This window comes from Myotis lucifugus, unplaced genomic scaffold (assembly GCF_000147115.1).
Source record: "Myotis lucifugus unplaced genomic scaffold, Myoluc2.0 scaffold_322, whole genome shotgun sequence".
In the NCBI taxonomy this organism is placed as follows: domain Eukaryota; kingdom Metazoa; phylum Chordata; class Mammalia; order Chiroptera; family Vespertilionidae; genus Myotis; species Myotis lucifugus.
The window spans coordinates 1,114,866-1,134,032 of NW_005871370.1; the positions used below are offsets into that span (position 1 = coordinate 1,114,866).

General features: G+C 43.4%; 1 protein-coding gene and 1 pseudogene across 1 annotated transcript in view; one reads left to right on the forward strand and one right to left on the reverse strand.

Moving 5' to 3' along the window:
- Window positions 1-8,713: 8,713 nt before the first annotated feature.
- LOC111828286 lies at window positions 8,714-10,246 on the reverse strand (annotated as a pseudogene).
- A 2,634-nt stretch (window positions 10,247-12,880) lies between these two features.
- NLRP1 (NLR family pyrin domain containing 1) overlaps window positions 12,881-19,167 on the forward strand; it is a 31,600-nt gene continuing 25,313 nt past the window's right edge. Inside the window, exons 1-3 of the mRNA XM_023764213.1 lie at window positions 12,881-12,905; window positions 12,996-14,625; window positions 16,884-17,054. Of these exons, the coding sequence (XP_023619981.1) occupies window positions 12,881-12,905; window positions 12,996-14,625; window positions 16,884-17,054 (1,826 nt within the window). The remainder of the gene's footprint in view (window positions 12,906-12,995; window positions 14,626-16,883; window positions 17,055-19,167) is intronic.

Below are 19,167 nucleotides of genomic sequence, written 5' to 3' on the forward strand. Positions count from 1 at the left end.
TGTATTAAGCCTAGTAGTTTTTTGATGGAGTCTTTAGGGTTTTGTATGTATAATATCATGTCGTCTGCAAATAAGGACAGTTTTACTTCCTCTTTTCCAATTTGGATGCCTTTTATTTCTTCTTCTTGTCTAATTGCAATGGCTAATAAATCCAGTACTATGTTGAACAGGAGTGGTGAGAGTGGGCATCCCTGTCTTGTTCCTGTTCTTAGGGGAAATGGTTTTAGTTTTTGTCCATTGAGTATGATGTTGGCTGTGGGCTTGTCATATATGGCTTTTATTATGTTGAGGTATGATCCTTCTATTCCCACTTTGCTGAGAGTTTTTATCAAAAATGGGTGCTAGATTTTGTCAAATGCTTTTTCTGCATCAATTGATATGACTATGTGGTTTTTTTTTCTTCCAATTTGTTTATGTGATGTATCACGTTTACTGATTTTTGGATATTGTACCATCCTTGCATCTCTGGGATAAATCCTACTTGGTCATGGTGTATGATCTTTCTGATGTACTGCTGGATGCGATTTGCTAAGATTTTCTTGAGGATTTTGGCATCTATGTTCATGAGGGATATTGGCCTGTAATTCTCTTTCATTGTGTTGTCTTTACCAGGTTTTGGTATTAGGGTGATGCTGGCTTCATAGAATGAACTTGGGAGAGTTCCATCCTCTTGAATTTTTTGTAGTAGTCTGAGGAGGATAAGTTTTAGTTCTTCCTTGAATGTTTGGTAAATCTCCCCTGTAAAGCTGTCTGGTCCTGGGCTTTTGTTTGCTGGAAGCTTTTTGATGACTGCTTCAATTTCTTCCATAGTTATTATCCTATTGAAATTTTAGATTCTTCCTGATTGAGATTTGGAATGTTGTATTTTTCTAGGAATTGTCCATTTCCTCCAGGTTGTCTAGTTTGTTGGAGTAGAGTTGTCCATAGTATTTTTTAACAGTCATTTGTATTTCTGTGGGGTCTGTTGTTATTTCACCTCTATCATTTCTGATTTTGTTTATTTGGGTCCTCTCTCTTTGCTTCTTGGTGAGCCTGGCTAGAGGTTCGTCAATCTTGTTTAAACCAGCTTTTGGTTTCATTGATTTTCTGTATTGTTTTTTTTTTGTTGTTGTTGTTTTTTTTTGTCTCTAGGTCATTTATTTCTGCTCTAATCTTTTTTTTAAAATAATTAAATCTTTATGATCTTCTTAATTCTGCTCTTTGGAGCTGACAAAAGAATTTATCTCCAACCCCATGGGAAAGCCCTTCAGGTACCTGAATATGGATCATAGCTTCCCTTAAGTCACCTCCTGTGCAAGTTAAACAGTTCTATTTTCTTCCATCATTCCTCTTTTTTAAAAATTAAATCTTTATTGTTCAGATTATTACATTTGTTCCTCTTTTTTCCCCCCATAACTCCCCTCCTCCCAGTTCCCACCCTACCCTCTGCCCTCACTCCCCACCCACTGTCCTCATCCACAGATGCACGATTTTTATCCAGTCTCTTCCCGCATCCCCCACACCCCTTTCCCCCCTAGGCATAGTCAGTCCATTCCCTTTCTATGTCCCTTATTCTATTATAATCACCAGTTCATTCTGTTCATCAGAATATTTATTCACTTGATTCTTAGATTCACTTGTTGATAGATGCGTATTTGTTGTTCATTATTTGTATCTTTACCTTTTTCTTCTTCTTCCTCTTCTTAAAGGATACCTTTCAGCATTTCATATAATACTGGATTGGTGGTGATGAACTCCTTTAGCTTTTCCTTATCTGTGAAGCTCTTTATCTGACCTTCAATTCTGAATGATAGCTTTGCTGGATAAAGTACTCTTGGTTGTAGGTTCTTGGTATTCATCACTTTGAATATTTCTTGCCACTCCCTTCTGGCCTGCAAAGTTTCTGTTGAGAAATCAGCTGACAGTGGTATGGGTATTCCATTGTAGGTAACTGAGTTTCTTTCTCTTGCTGCTTTTAAGATTCTCTCTTTGTCTTTTGCTCTTGGCATTTCAATTATGACGTGTCTTGGTGTGGTCCTCTTTGGATTCCTTTTGTTTGGGGTTCTCTGCGCTTCCTGGACTTGTAAGTCTATGTCTTTCACCAAGTAGGGGAAGTTTTCTGCCATTATTTCTTCAAATAGGTTTTCAATATCTTGCTCTCTCTCATCTTCTGGCACCCCTATAATTCAGATGTTGGTATGCTTGTAGCTGTCCCAGAGGCTCCTTACACTATCTTCACACTTTCGGATTCTTTTTTCATTTTGCTTTTCTGGTTGGGTGTTTTTTCCTTCCTCACATTTCAAATCTTTGACTTGATTCTTGCGCTCCTCTGGTCTGGCTTTTGGGAGTCTGTATAATATTCTTTATTTCAGTCAGTGTATGCTTACTTTCTAGTTGGTCCTTTATCACACCATCGAGGGTCTCATTAGATTTCCTGTACATCTCATCAAGTTTATCGACAGACTCTAGAAGCCTCTTGAGAGACCTCAAAAGTGTGGTTTTGAATTCTATATCCAGTAGCCTGCTTTCCTCCGGTTCTGTCCTTTGTGGACTGTTTCTTTGTCTTGGCATTTTTTTATGCTTCGCTGTGTCAATAGAGTGGCTTTCCGTGTTAAATGTCCCAGTTACCTGAGGTAGACACTCTTGGTGCACCCCCTTGTGGTCTCTGTGAGCAGTCTTGTTGTAGTCAAGCCTTGATTGTAGGTAAATACTACTTGACCTCCAGGCCAACTGGCTGTGAGATTCAGCTGTGCTTGCAGTGGGAGAACTTCTGTCCTCTAGGGAGGTGCTAATCTAGCCTTTGCCTGAGGCTATCCGGCAAATGCCTCTGTGCAGGGCTTGGGCGGGGCGGGTCCCAGGTGATCAACAGGGCGGAGGAGGGAGCAGTTATGGATGCTCTCAGTCCGTCCCCAGGGGCTCTGCCTCTCTGTCCCAGCAACTGCTGCAAACCTCGGAGGGACCAAAGACAGACAGTCCCGCTTCTCCCGTTTCAGTCTGGGTCCTTAGAGACTCGCCCGGGTCTGGAGCTCAGAGACTGAGGCTCCCTCTGGATTGAAACAGACAACCGCACCCTCAGCCACCAGCCCACGCTGAGCACACTCCGCACCTTAGTATTTTACTTCAGCACTGCGCCTTCTCTGATTCTCGGTTCCTCCTAGTTGTAGAACTTCCACTCAGCCAGCCTTCCTGTGGTTCTGGATGATGTCCGTTCCGTCTTTTAGTTGTATTTTTGAAGTGGTTGTTCGAGGCAGCAAACTCCAGCATTCACCTATGCCGCCATCTTGGTTTCTCCTCTGCTCTAATCTTTATTATCTCCTTCCCTCTGCTCACTCTGGAGTTTTCTTGTCGCTCTCTTTCTAATTCTTTGAGATGTAGAGTTAGATGATTTACTACCATTTTTTCTTGTTTTTTTGAGATAGGCCTGTAGAGCTATAAACTTCCCTCTCAGGACTTCTTTCATTGTGTCCCATAGGTTTTGGATTGTTGTGTTTTCATTGTCATTAGTTTCCAGGATGTTTTTAATTTCTCCTTTGATCTCATTCAATATTTAATAACATGCTATTCAGCTTCCTATTGTTTGAGTATTTTGTGTTGTTTTTATTGTAGTTTATTTCTAATATTATGCCATTGTGGTCTGAGAAGATGGTTGGTATGATTTCAATCTTCTTGAAATTGGGGAGACTGTTTGTGACCCAATATGTGGTCTATTTTTTAATATGTCCTATGAGCACTTGAGTAGAATGTATATTCTGTGTCTTTGGGGTGAAGTGTTCTGAAGATGTCAATTAAGTCCATCTGATCTAGTGAGTCATTTAGGATTGCTGTTTCTTTGCTGATTGTTTGTCTAAAGGATTTATCCAGTGATGTCAGTGGTGCAGTGGTGTATTAAAGTCCCCTACTATGAGTGTATTGTTGTCGATCTCTCCTTTGATATCTTCCAGGAGTTTTTTTTATGTATTTGGGTGCTCCTGCATTGGGTGCATATATGTTTATCAGGGTTATATCTTCTTGTTTTATTGATCCCTTTAGTATTATGAAGTGGCCTTTCTTATCTCTTGTTATGGCCTTCACTTTGAGGTCTATTTTGTCCGATATAAGTATTGCTACCCCAACTTTCTTTTCATTTCCATTTGCCTGAAAGATATTTTTCCATCCCTTCACTTTCAGTCTGTGTGAGTCTCTTCTTCTGAGGTGGGTCTCTTGTAGACAGCAAATGTATGGGTCATGTTTTTTTATCCATTCAGCCACTCAATGTCTTTTGGTTGGAGCATTTAGTCCGTTTACTTTTAAAGTTATTATTGAAAGGTACTTGTTTGTAGCCATTTCTTTTTTTGTGTTGCTGTTTTCTTTCTGAGCTTTTTGTTTCTTCTTTTTACACCAGTCCCTTTAGCATTTCTTGCATTGCTGGCTTGATGGTGATAAACTCCCTTAGCCTTTTTTTTGTCTGTGAAGCTTCTTATTTCCCCTTCAATTTTGAATGATAGCCTTGCTGGATAGAGTATTCTTGGATTCAGTCCTTTGCTTTGCATCACTTTGTAAATTTCCGTCCATTCTTTTCTGGCCTGATGTGTTTCTGTTGAGAAATCATTTGATAATCTAATGGGAGATCCCTTGTATGTAACTTTCTGTCTCTCTCTTGCAGCCTTTAAGATTCTCTCTTTGTCCTGAACATTTGCCATGGTAATTATGATGTGTCTTGGTGTTGGTCTTTTTGGGTTCACCTTGTTTGGGACTCTCTGTGCTTGTGTGACTTTTTTTCTTCCCCACCTCAGGGAAGTTTTCTGATATTATTTTTTCGAATAGGTTTTCTAATCCTTGTTCCTCTTTCTGTTGTTCTGGCACCCCTATTATTCGTATGTTGTTTCATTTCATGTTGTCCCAAAGCTCCCTTGGGCTCTCCTCCTGTCTTTTAATTTTTTTCTCCAATTGCAGTTCAGTTTGTGTGTGTTTTGTTTCCCTGTCTTCTAATTTGCTAATTCGGTCCTCCACTTCTCCTAGTCTACTGTTGAAAATTTCAATGGTGCTTTTTATTGCAGCTATATTGCTCTTCATTTCTTCTTGGTTCTTACATAAGTTATTGATTTTTTTCATCTGTTTCTTCTTGCTTCTTGCATAAGTTGTTGATTTTTTCCTCCATCCAGTTTATGCACTCTAGGACCGTTATTCTGAATTCTTTTTCTGTCATGTTGCATGCCTCACTTTCACTTAGCTGATTTTCTGGCGAGTCCTCCTTTTCTTTCCTTTGGGGGTTTCTTTGTCTACCCATGTTTGATCTCATTGACATATCTAGATTTTGAGTCATTCAGTGGCTGCTCCCTGGGTGGCAGTGGCTCCTCGGGCTGTGGTTGCTCCTCGGGCAGTTGCAGTAGCAGCTGCTCCTCCAGTTGGCAGCAGCTCCTCTGGTGGGTGCTGTTCACAGCTGTGGTGGTTCTTCTGGCTGGTGGGGGGAGGTTTCACACACAGCTGCTGTTCCTCAGACAGGGGGTGTGGTGATCTGGAGGCTGCTGTTGCTTGGATCTGCTGCGTTGATTTAAAGGCACAAAATACAACACAACAAGGCACAACGTATCAGGCACTGAACACAAATGTATTCACGATATTAATAACCGCAAATAAAGGTGACCACCCGAGCTAAGAGAATTAGGGGATAAGGAAAAAGAAGAGAAAAAGAGAATAAAGAAAGAAAAAAAAGGAGTGCAAAATGAAATTGGGAAAAAGGAGGAAAAAAGAGTAAGTGCAAAAAGAGAGACTGAAGTAGAAGAGGGGAAGAGAATATTTATATGAGGAGAAAACTCCGATATAACCGCCACTAATCCCAACAAATTCCAGCAACAGACCCCTGGAGATGAATGCAAACTACAAACAACCAATAATATCAAGTGAGGCAAGGGAAAACAGAAGCACAAAATAACCGGGGGGGGGGGGGGCGGGGGGGACCAGCAGAAAAATAAAAAGAAAAAGAAAAACAATCTCACAAACTATCCTTAAAAAAAAAACCCGCCATATACTCAACAATCAAGCAAACAACAACAAAACTATAGAAAGAGAAAAGAAAAAAAATTTGGATAGTGAAGAAAGATAAGGGAGAGGTGTATAAGGATTTAGAGCAGGGGATTGGAAATAGGATATATAAGTAGGGTGAAATTTTGACAGGGGGTAAAAAGAAGGAGTAGGGAAAATCTAAAGCAGGAATAGGGTAAGAGAAACAGGACAACAAAAGGGGGAAAGTGAGGAAGAGGGTTTTAGTATAGAGGTAAAATTGAGGTAAAGAAAAATGATGCTAAAGGAACAATGAAAATAGAATGTAGAACACTAATCCCAAAATTAAATAAAGAGAAAATAAAATGACACTTTTAAAAATGGTAAAATGGTAGCAGTAATAATACTGGTTAAAAATAAAAATGTAATAATTAAAATTGTAAAATCAGGTGATGGAAAAAGAAAAAAAAATTGGTTTCTTAGTTAAAAGGTGAAAAAAGAATAAAAAATAAATAAATAATAATTTGCAGTAGTGAAGGTCCTTCAGTTCTTCTACTCTTCAGTCTGACACGCCTTAGTCCTGCCAGGTATTCAGGAGAATGTTGAATTTCCCTGTGATACACTGTTCCTCCGTGTTGTAAACCACAGTCCTGATTTTAAAGCAGGCTGTATTTGTTTCCCAGACTGCCTTAGTTTGTGTTTACCTAAGAGTCATTTTGTGGCTCAGCCTCTGGGTGGCAGTGTTTCTGAATTGACGTCCGAGGCTATATGGCCTCTCTGTCCAGTAGTTAGGGTTTATTTTCTCTATTGCACTTAAGACTGGTTTGGGGAAGTCCCCTGACCAGAGCTGGTTCTTTAATCATTACCACGCTCTGTGTTGTTGCTGGGACTGGAAGTCCCTCTATAGGCCAGACCCTGTTAACTCCCAGGGACTAATCAGATTTGTTTAATCCTTCATACCATGCAGGGTGGAATCTGGGTGTGGCTGTGCTCCTTGCCTGGGACTGGAGAGAAGAATCCTAACCTCCGGAGAAAATGGCTGCCCTACTCCTGGGCTCAGGGGTGACTCAACACTCTATTCGCAGCCACCTCTCCTGGCCCCCATTCTCTCCCCAACCTCTCCCCAGATTCCACTCGTGCGCACCTTCTCCCTCTCTTCAGCACAGGTGAGTGTCTGTATCCAAAATGTCCTATGAGCAGGGTTCGGTGAAAACAAACAAACAAACGGCGGCTGAAGAAACAGGGAAGGTTGAGTCTCTGTAAGCTCCTCTCTTACCGGCACTGCATGGTCTGGTCAGCTCTTTAGGCTGCCCCTTTTAGGCTCAGTCCTCCATAATTACGGAACCCAGATCTCAAATCCCCCGGCACCAACAGTCCCGCAGATCTCCTTTCCCCATTCAGGGGCTGTGCCTGTCCCAAAAGACGCGGATGTGTGCCGCGCGGTCTCCCTCTGACCCTCTAGGCTCAGAGGTCTGGCAAACATTCCTGCCCAGATCCCTGGTTTTTACCTTTCCAGGGGAACTCTGCCCTTCCCGGCCGCAAACTGTCCCACCAGCTGAGTGTACTTCACCAATTCGGGGTGGGTGTTATTAATTTCAGCTGCTTACTCCATTTGCTCCGGGAGAAGACCTGGGACGCATCTGCCTATACCGCCGCCATCTTGAATCTTGTCAATTATTTTTGTACTTCCTTTATTCCTTTCCTCCTCTCTTGGTGTTTTCCTGTGTGATTTGATTATTTCCTTTTCTTTTTTTTTCCATTTTAATCCTCAACTAAGGATATGTTTTTATTGATTTTGAGAGAGGGAGAGAGAGAGAGTTGGGGGAGAGAGAGCAATGTCTATCTGTTGCCTCCCCTATATACCCATAAAGGGGATTGAACCAGCAAACTTCTGGTGTATGGAAAGACACTCCAACCAAGTGAGCCATGTGGCCAGGGCTTGATGGTTTTCTATAGTGGTGTGCTTTGATTCCTTTTGCTTTATGTTTTGTGTATCTGCTATAGGTTTTTGCTTTGTGCATAGCATGACACTTACATAAAATACCTTATGCTTATGAGTCTATTTTAAGTTTATAACAATTTAATTTCAATCACATACAAAAATCTACCCTTTTACTCCCTCATATTTTTGTTTTTGTTTTCACGATTTACATTTTTTATATTGTGTCTGCATGTCCAAATTATTTTAGCTAGAGTTATTTTTAATACTTTTTTCTTTTTTTTTCCTCTTGGAGTTTCACTCATTAAATTTATGATTTCAATATAATAAAAAATGTTGCGACAGAAAAAGAAAACACACAAGTAATAAATGTGTTAAATTCCTCCCTTCAGGCACTGAGTATTCAGTAAATGCTCAGTCATTGCTGTCCCATCATTGAGTCAGAGTTTACCTAAGATAAATCACACACAGTTTTGTCATACTACTTCTTATTACAATAGCCAGGAGACTCAGCATGCAGGTTTAGGAGGTGTCAAGACCCCTTCTTCAACTGTAGGAATGTACCATCTCTAGATGTTGTTTAAAGGATAAAGAAGTAAAAATGTAAAGAAAAGAATGCAATTTCTTCATAAACTTTCTATGTCTCTTATTACCAATCACATATTCTTTGTAAATCCTGAAAAACTTTCCTGTAAAAAAAATTATGCATATGTGTGTGTATAGTGTGTGTGTATGTGTGTGTGTGTGTGTGTGTGTGTAAAGGGCACCAAAAAGGGCTGCTGGGACCAGGGACCTCCACCTTGGAGGGCACCTAGGTCACTTCACCAGGGGCAGCTTCAGTGCATCCCCACTGGGCCCACTGTGTTTACTGAGGGGCACTGACAGCATAACAGTTTGGAGAGTCTACGGCTGTTTCTAATTAAGAAGAATAAACTGGACAAACTTGCCCTCTTCCATCTTTCATTCTCTAAAACTGACCACAGTGGGGGGGGGGGGTGGCCTTGAACCCTGGAATGAGGGGCTGGGATGGCAAAGGGGAGGCAGTTGGAAATAAAGAACCTGGACAGAAACATCAACCAAGCAAAGGACCCAGTAGGGGAGGAACCACAGGAAAGAACAGGGGCTGCAGGAGAGCAGGTGACCCACCATGTCTTCTTGGAGCCACCAGCTCAGCGCTGGGTAAGTAATTGTGGCACCAAGGCCTGGAGGTGGCAGGGCCCTGGGAGGACATCGCTGAAGCGCTCCGATGAGGTACAGCTTCTCCCCATGCCCACGGTGAGGAGGGGGCCTTTTTGTAGTGTCCATAGTGGGAAACTGCCGCTGCCTGATGCAGTTGACACTCTTCACAAGCTGCAACTTGTAATGTTCGTTCTTTCCTGGTGCTTTGAGAGACACATGACAAGTCACTGGGAGAGGATTCGCTGTCCCCAATGAGGATGTCGCCCTTTGGCACCTGGCCTGGTGGTGTGTTATTGCCACAGTACCACTCTCTGTCTGCAAAGCACCCGCTGCCCCTACCCCAGGTAGCTGATGTATGGGGCATGCAACGTGGACAGGGCAGACCCATGGCTGAGCACCACCTTGTAATGGGGGGGAAGGAGGGGGCCAAGGCCTGCCTGCCCCCAGGCATTTTTGCATTTCCACCTCTCCTGGTCATTCCCAGGCTTCTCGATAACCTTCACAGTCTCTCCCTTCTCGAACTTGAGCTTCTTGGTGGCCAAGCTGAAAGGGTAAACTTTATGGACCACAAGCAGGACACAGGGGATGAGCCCTTCAGCAACCTGAGTAAGTTTGGAACTTGGTGGCCAGCTCGCCTACCTCCTCAAGATGTTGTTGAAAGGGAACAGGTCCAACTGCCCATTGTAGCTGCCAAATCACCAGCCATTGCTGCATGTCTCCATGGCAGTGACACATGACCCCTTCACCAGGGACAGGTCACCTAACCTCTCAGTCATGTAGGCAAACTTGACAAAGTCCAGGATGCTGAGGTCATAGATACAGTTGGCAACTCCCCCCTTGGCAGGGTACTCAGCATCGGTGCTGGGTACCAGGGACGAGTCCCACATGCTGGTCTTCTTCTTGGTATTGCCAAGGCACAGTGTATTCTTCAGATTCTTCATGAGGGAAACCCTTCTTCGGGCCATTCTTCCTCTCCATGTAAATGGATAGCACCATGGCCTGTCCTGTTGGCCACCTCCTCACCCGCCACCACGTCTTGGAGTCATTCAGTGGCCACATGTGCTGATTCATTTTGATGTTAATTAAGTTTCTCGTCCTATTGGGCAATTTAGCACCCCCCGCCCCCCGCCCCACTTGGCTATAACAGTGACTTCTTCTGTCATCTTTCATGGAGTCCTTCTTGCGGCTCAGTTAGCAGGGATGACTGACAAAACACAACTCCACAAAAGGTGAATTTTTTAACTGATTACACCTCTGAAGTTACAAAGCTGCAGGTGTTCCCCAAATTCTTAAATCCCACTCAAATCTCAGCAGAGAACTGTGATCTGGGAAATCACTTGTAAAAAGGAGCATACAAACTCTGAACCATTTGCAGTGACAGGGGCCAACTCCACACATGTTCTCATGTGGTCCCTTAAGCTGTTACAAAGCTAAAAGTTAAAATCAAATGCCTGATCATCAGCCAATGACCCCCTGCATACCCCAAAGACGTTCCAAGGTCATCATCCTATCCTGCCCCAGTGCCTCCATGCCCCCCTGCACCAGCTCCCAGGATTTACTACAGTCTGACAGCCCCAAGTCCACCCACTCCCATAGCATTAGTCAATACTTTTGTCTTTTCATCACTCTACTAGAATTATTTATACACCATCATTACTGTATAGCATATTCTGAATTTGACTATATATTTACCCTTACCAGTGAGATATATATGTTCATATATTTTCATGTTACCAATTAACATCCTTTATTTCTGCTTGAAGAACTCCTTTCTGCATTTTTGTGAGTTCATTCTAGTGGTAATGAACTCCCTCCACTTTTGTTTACCTAGGAATACCTTTATAGCTCTTTCATTTCTTAACCTTTGCTCATTCTTAGCTGACAGCTGTTTTTTCTCTCAGCACTTTGAATATATCATCTACTCTCTCTGAACGGTGATGTTTCTGCTGAAATTTGTTCATAGCTTTGTGGGAGTCACCTTGTCTGAGATCGGTCATTCTCCTGCTCCTTTCATATTCTCTTTGTCTTTCATTTTTGGCAATTTCATTATAATGTGATAAATGAAGTCCTTTTAAAGTTGAATCTGTACCAGGACCTATGAGTTTCACGTACTTGGATGTACATCTCTTCACATGTCTTGTCTTGCATTTTATAAATTTTCATGTCATTAAATATAATTCTTCTTTGACTTTTTCAACCATTTAAAAATGTGACAACCATTCCTAGGTCACAGGTTGTACAACAGGTGGACTCTTCGATTTGGCTAGAATTTGCCAACCCTTGGTCAAAGGCATAATGCTAAAATGTATCTTGATAGAAGTATTGGTGGTAAGGGTAGAATTTTGAAAGTTTTACTAAATCAAGAGAATTTAGATATGTGGAATGTTAGGAGATCCATTAAAACCAGGATATTTTGGAGAACATGGCACCAAAAGAACTAAGTCCTCTCTTGGCACCACAGGCAGACATAGGATTCAGAGTGGGGTGGGCCATAGCCATAGCCGTATTGATGCATTCGAAGAGCTTCACTTTGCCAGAAATGTTCTCATGAGAGACAATAAACGTGGATCTTCAGATCTTGATTCCAGGGGAGTGAGTGGGCCCCTAATACCCTAGTCTCACCAAGCTACAGGTGAAAATTGGCCCACATACTCTGGAGGTCCAGCAGGTTTCCCAAAATGAACTGGGATTCAGGACCCCAGGTGGGTCACTTGCATCATCTCAAACATTCATCTACGAAGAGAAATGAGTCACTCAAAATATTCTGAAGGGAAGAAGGGAAAAGGATGTAGCAGTAATTTGACTTGGAATCTGACAAAGATGTGACCTTGAGGTTCCTCCCAGGGGCACAGTCCCTGACATATACTCAGCTCCTCACAGTTCATAAAACACTTTCTCCTCTGTCCAGGTGGTTTCCCCCAGAAGCCGACATTGGAGAGCAGGTGGCTGATTCAAGAACTGGTTCCCTGGAAGCACCATTAGGAGAGAGAAGTGGCAAGGGAAAGGGGGAAACCAATGAAACCTGCATTGTGGGGCAACTGAGGTTCAATGAACTAGGGATCTTCAGGAGACAGTACTATCTTTCCCGGCGGTCAGGGTATGGCCATCTATCACTGGTTGAGAGCTCCCCCTGGAGCTTTAGTTCCCCAGGGCTTCTGGCCTGTCACACCCAATGCCTAAGAGAGAGTCCTCAGACAGAAAACCACAGGTGCGAGTAGAAGAATATCCTTGCCATGTGGTTAAATGGGTGGGTGCGGAGGAGGTACTCTCAGGAACCAATAGTATCTGCTTCACCATCCATTATATCCTTCACTCGACCATAACTACTTACAAATTATGAATGAAAAAACTGACACTCAGTGGGGCTAATAGCTCAGGTCATGGAATTAGTGAGAGCAGACAATTGTGTCTCTTTATTCAGTCTTTATTCCCAGCTTCTAGATAAGTGCCTCGAAGTGTAAGCCCTAGATCAGATATTTGCAGAATGAAGAAACATCACCCTATGAGAATGATTTGATCAAGTCAATGCCCTAACCGGTTTGGCTCAGTGGATAGAGCTTCGGCCTGTGGACTGAAGGGTCCCAGATTCGATTCCGGTCAAGGGCATGTACCTTGGTTGTGGGCACATCCCCAGTAGGGGGTGTGCAGGAGGCAACTGATCAATGTTTCTCTCTCATTGATGTTTCTAATTCTCTATCCCTCTCCCTTCCTCTCTGTAAAAAATCAATAAAATATATATTTTTTAAAAAACTTAAGCTGGTATCTTCTCCTCAAAACCCTGTTTTCTCCACTGGCCTGGCAAGAATGTACCATATCAGCAGCCAGCACAGTGTGTAGCTTCAAGTGGGTTCAGAAAACAATTGTGGAATAAATGGAGAAACAATTGAACAAATTTTCCATCTTTCTCTCCTTTCTGTAGGAATCAAAGAAAAATACCAGAACCAAAAGAGAGAGAGTTCCTGCCCCACACAGTCATGGAGAAATGAGTATTTGCACCAAAAATTCACACAACTGCTACTTATACGCAGATCTCAACCCAGAGGCTATGACTTCCTACTCAGGAGAAGAAGGAATCATGAGGTGGTAGATGAACAAAGACATTTGATGGAGATCGGACACTTATTTGGCCCAGGCCTGAGGACCCGGAAAGAGCCTCCCACTGTCGTGGTGCATGGAGTTGCTGGAATCGGGAAGTCAACCCTGGCCAGGCAGGTGAGGAGAGCCTGGGAGGAAGACTGGCAGTTCAGGGACCGCTTCAAGCATGTCTTCTACTTCAACTGCAGAGAGCTGGCCCAGTCCAAGACCATGAGTCTCGCTGAGCTCATCACAAAAGACTGGGCTGCTCCTGATGCTCCCATTGGGCAGATCCTGTCTCAGCCAGAGCAGCTGCTCTTCATTCTTGATAACTTAGATGAACCAAAATGGGACTTGAAGAAGCAGAGTTCTGCGCTCTGTCCACACTGGAGCCAGCAGCAGCAGGTGCACACACTGCTGGGCAGTTTGCTGAAGAAAACCTTACTTCCCACGGCTTCCCTGCTGATCACAGCTCGGATCACAGCTCTGAGAAAACTCATTCCTTCTTTAAAGCATCCTCGCTGGGTGGAGGTCCTGGGATTCTCCGAATCGGCCAGGAAGGAGTATTTCTTTCAATATTTCATAGATGAGAGCCAAGCAATTAGAGCCTTTACCTCGGTTGAATCCAACCCGGCTCTCTTCACCATGTGTCTCATGCCTTTGGTATCCTGGCTGGTCTGCACTTGCCTGAAGCAGCAGATGGAGCAGGAGCAACCACTCTCACTGACCTCCCAGACGACCACAGCCCTCTTTCTGCACTACTTTTTCCACGTTCTCCAGGCTCAGTCTCTTGGGGCTAAGCTGAGGGGCTTATGCTCTCTGGCCGCTAAAGGCACGTGTCAAAGAAAGACTCTATTCAGCCCCGAAGACTTCAGGAAATACAGGATAGATGAGGCCAACATCCCCATTCTCTTAAACATGGGTGTTCTTCAAGAGCACCCCACCCTTCGGAGCTACAGCTTCCTTCACCGGTGCTTCCAGGAGTTCTTTGCAGCAATGTCCTATGCTTCAGGCGATAGAAAGTTGAAACGTGGTGGCTTTATAAACATCAAAACTATAACAGACTTGACAGATGTATATGACAGGCGTGACCTGTTTGGGGAACCAACCACATGTTTTCTGTTTGGTCTTTTGAGTGATCAGGGGATGAGAGAGTTGGAGAGCATCTTCAAACGCAGCCTGTCACGGAAGAGGCATTCCTATCTGCTGCAGTTGGCACAGAGGGAAGTTGACTGCAAGCATCCTAACCTGGAGCCATATTGTTGGCACTTGCTGCACTGTTTTTATGAGAATCAGGACACAAGGTTTCTGACAGAAATGATGTCTAATTTCTATGGAATGAGGATATGTGTCCAAACTCACATGGAGCTCCTGGTGTTCACTTTCTGCTTTAAATTCTGCCATCGCATGATGACGCTTCAACTGAATGACGGTGGAGAGAAAAAACTAGCTCAAAGCCCTTCAGATGTAGTTCTGTGAGTGTTCCCCCTCCCCTCTCTCCAGCTCCTCTGTTGGTACCACCGCCCTGGGCACTGGGGTACTCCCACTAAGCCTGGCCCCAGTGGCTTTAGGACTGAGATCACCAGTAACTTTTTTTCTCAGTAATTTTTTAAAATATATTTTGATTGATTTCAGAGTGGAAGGGACCTTCATTATAAAGTGAGGTATATATCCTCTAGTCTTATTTTTATGCACATTTCTAGAGCAAAACTGAGCCATACTGGACCTTTTATTTTACAGTCAGCTTTCTTTCTTTATTTTTATATCAAGACTTTCTTCTGTGTTATGAAGTAGCCTGATACAACACCATTTTGAACGACCATACCATTTCCCATAGGGAAGGTGCCACAAATATCCGACGAGTCCTCTATTTTTAGGCACTTAATTTATTTCTAGTTGTTGTGGTTACATAGGTGAGCTGGTCCTTAAAGGACCAGGGGGCAGGTGTTGCAAGTGGTGGTGGCCTTCAGAAGTGTCCTGAGCAGGCAGAGAGGTGGAGGCCAGAGGAGAGCAAGAGGAATCAGAGGCACCAAGACAAAGTAAGAGAGTTTGCAATAGATGGTGACACATAGAGTCTGGAGAGACTCCCATGGGAAAGTCAGAGGCTGCAGCTGCTGTGGGCAGGGAGATTGTAAAGGCATTGAGTCAGCCAGGCAAGGCAGGGAGAATAGCGAAGAGGATACTGTAAACAACAAGTCTGTGAAGAAATGATGACAACTGGCCCCAGGCTGTGCGAGGGAGAAGAGGACCAATACGAGAGAGTAAGGATGAGCAGCTCTTCAGTGGTCGGCAAACTGCGGCTCGCGAGCCACATGCGGCTCTTTGGCCCCTTGAGTGTAGCTCTTCCACAAAATACCGGCTCTTCCATAAAATACCTACTTCTGCGCATGGGCCACGAAGTTTCAATCGCACTGTACGTGCGCGCCCGCACGTGGTATTTTGTGGAAGAGCCACATGTGGCTTGTTAGCCGAGGTTTGCCAACCATGGCTCTAGGTAGTTGGTTTGTAATTAAGCACTGTGTGTCTTGTTAATAAATTTTTAAGCTTTTCTTTTATCCCTCCTGATTTAAGTTTAAAGTTGCTAATGTTTCAACAAAACAAAGTGTTTAAAATTATTCAAATTTCCTGAAACTACATAAATGTTTACAAAACACATAAACTTTCAAATGATACGTGTTTCGGTACCTTTGCAGCATGGTTTGTCTTAGAGCTGTTAAAGCTAAAACTGCACTAAGATTTTAGGGATTCTCGGTAACACCTCTACCTCCTCACAAAACCCTCCGAGGCAGCTCCTCTTCTCTCCTCCCTGCCCCAGGGAGACTGACTGAGGCACTGACAAGTGGAACTGCCACTTGAAAGGAGAGCCTCTTCTCACCTCGGAACAGCTCTGCAGACATGAAGGGAAAGATGAATGGAGTAGGGGACATATTGGCAAGAAAATAGATGGCAGTTTGCAACTTGAAATAGAATTTGAGTCATTGAGCCATGGGAGTGGATAAAGTCACTTCGATAGTGTGCGGAATGTAGAATTTAAATTGGTGGAAATGATACAAGGCAGTTTACCCTAAAACTCCCAGAAAAAAGCCCATCATCTTCTCCCCACATCCTGCAAATGTTCTCTCCTGAGACATTCCCCTTTGACATCTCTCTCCTGGAGACCCTCTCTGTGCTCTTGCTATCCTGGGAAGGGGATAGGGTCCCACACAAGCCAATCTGGACAGCAGCATATATAGTCATAATCAACAATCCCATCACAAAATCATCTTAAGCCATCTCTCCCAATTTCTGTTGCCTCCTCTTACCTCTTCCTTTCCTTTCTGGAAATTGGGACTTACCAGTATCTGTGCCAAAGGAAGAAAGGCATGTGTGCATTGATGAGAGGAAGACTGTCTGCATCCCCAGGCTCTGTGCTGGGCACTACAGATAAAAAAGATGAACATATATGCCCTTTCCCACAAGAATTTCCCACACTCTGGAAGAAACAGGCCCACCAAAGGAGTACAGCAGTGTAGAATGGCAAGGCCTGTGCCATGAGAAACCACATGGAACAGGGGCAATTAGCCAGGGTGGTGGAAACAGAGGGGCAGTTCCTGAGACTGATCACCCCTGGAAATAGCCCTGCCCATTGCAGCCTGGCACTCAGAGGGGCCAAATCCCATGGTGTTGAGCACAGTGTGCACATAAGACCCCCCACACACCGGTCACATCTCCCCTGTCCCTCTCTCTCCCTCAGGTACAGCTGGGGCCCGTTTACAGATTCCTGGTGGCAGATGTTCTTCTCTATTCTCAAAGTCCCTGGAAGCCTGCGGGAGCTGGACCTGAGTGGGAACTATCTGAGCTGCTCTGCAGTAAAGAGTCTTTGTGACGCCCTGAAAAGCCCTCACTGCCGCCTGGAGACCTTGACGTGAGTCTCGCTTGGGTTCTGATCTGAAACAGGGGTGAACAGGAGAAACAAGATAGAAGTTGTGTCAAGGATGGGTGTGTGGTGTTTGTAGTCAACAAATATTCATTGAGCCCCTCTCTGACCATGGCTACTGCAGTAAGCAAACACAGATAGGATCCTGTTTTCACAGAGTTTGCAAGTGACTCACATTAACCACACAAACAAATGTGTCATTACAGGCCCAGATAAGGGCCTGCAGTGGAAAACGACCTGAATAAAGTGAATATTGAAGGACATGTGAAGAATACAGAGGGTTTACCTAGGTGAAGCAGGAGGGACAAAAGGTCAAAGGCCCTGTGGCAGGAGGGAGGATGGGCTGTCATGGGATTGAAAGCAGACAAGTGAGGCTGGAGGATGGAGAGCAAAGGAGCCACAGGAGGAGGCTACAGAGATCAGGAAGCCAGACTATCTATGCAAGGCCTGTTGGAATCTGGGGTGGTTGTTTTTTTCTAATGCAATGCGATTATAACCAAAGATTCATATGATCAGTAGAAGCAGACTGCCATATAAAATCCAGAATGGAGGACAGCAACAAGAGAGGTTGGAAAACCGGTTCTTAGGAAAGTTTCAGTTGTTCCTGTAAAGATGGTGAGAGCTTGGGCCAAGGGAAATTACAGTTTCTGCAAGAAATGGTGGTGTCTTAGACTACTGTGTTGGCCATGAAAATGGAAAGAAGTGAATGGATGTAAGAGATCTGAAGAAAAGTAAAATCAACCAGACTGAGTAATGAATTGGATTTATGGGGAAAGGAAGATGGCGATATAGAAGATGATCTTAGGTTCAGGCCAGAGATATGCATAGGATAGTGGCACCTTCATTGAGATGGAAATACTGAAAGAAGGGAGGGAGGGGATGGTATGTCATGGGTGTGATTTTGTGCATGTGTCAAGTTCCTTTGAGGTACCAGGGGGAGATGTCCAACAAGTATCAAATAAAGCTGTAAACAAAAATAAGATGCCCCATAGAACAAAACTCAACAAATTTAAAAGAATTACAATCATACGAATTGTCTTATCTGAACATAATAAAATGAAATTGAAAATCATAATAGATGGAAATTTAGGAAATTCACAAATATATTGAAATGAAACAACATACTCCTAAATAAACAATGGGTGGAAAAAGAAATCATTAGGGAAATTTAAAATTATTTTGACCCAGGCCAATGTGGCTCAGGGTTTGAGCACTGACCCAAAAATCCAGAGGTTATGATCCCTGGTCAGGGCACATGCCCAGGTGGTGGGTTCAATCCCCAGTAGTGGGTGTGCGGGAGGCAACCAATCAATGATTCTCTCTCATCACTGATGCTCTCTCTCCCTCTTCCTTTCTCTCTGAAATAAATAATATATTTTTTAAATTTATGAAAAATAAATAAACAAACAAACAAATAAAAGTATTTTGAGCCCTAGCTGGTTTGGCTCATTAGATAGAGCACTGGCCTGCGGACAGAAGGGTCCCAGGTTTGATCCTGGTCAAGGGCACATGCCCGGGTTGCTGGCTCGATCCCCAGTAGGGTGTGCAGGAAGCAGCCTATCAATGATTCTCTCTCGTCATTGATGTTTCTATCTCTTTCCCTCTTCCTTCCTCTCTGAAATTAATAAAAATATATTTTTAAAAAGTATTTGAGATGAATAAAAACAAAAGCCCAGCATACCAAATCTTATTTGATGCAGCTAAATCAGTGCTGACAGAGAAATGTATAGATATTAATGCCTAGATTTAAAACAGAAATGGGGATACAACTGCACATTCATTGGAATCGCCAAAATCGAGAACACTGACAACACCACATGCTGACAGGGTTGTGGAGCAAAAGGAACCCTCATACATTGCTGGTAGAAATACAAAATAATATGGCCACTTTGCAGATTCCTACAAAATGAAACACACCCTTACCATATAATCCACCAATCATGCTCCTTGGTGTTTACCCAAAGGAGTTGAAAACCTATATCCATACAAAAACCTACACACCAATGTTTAAAGCAGCTTTATTTATAATTGCCCAAACTGGAAAACAATCAAGATGGCTGTCAGTAGGCAAGCAAATAAATAATTGTGTTACATCCACACA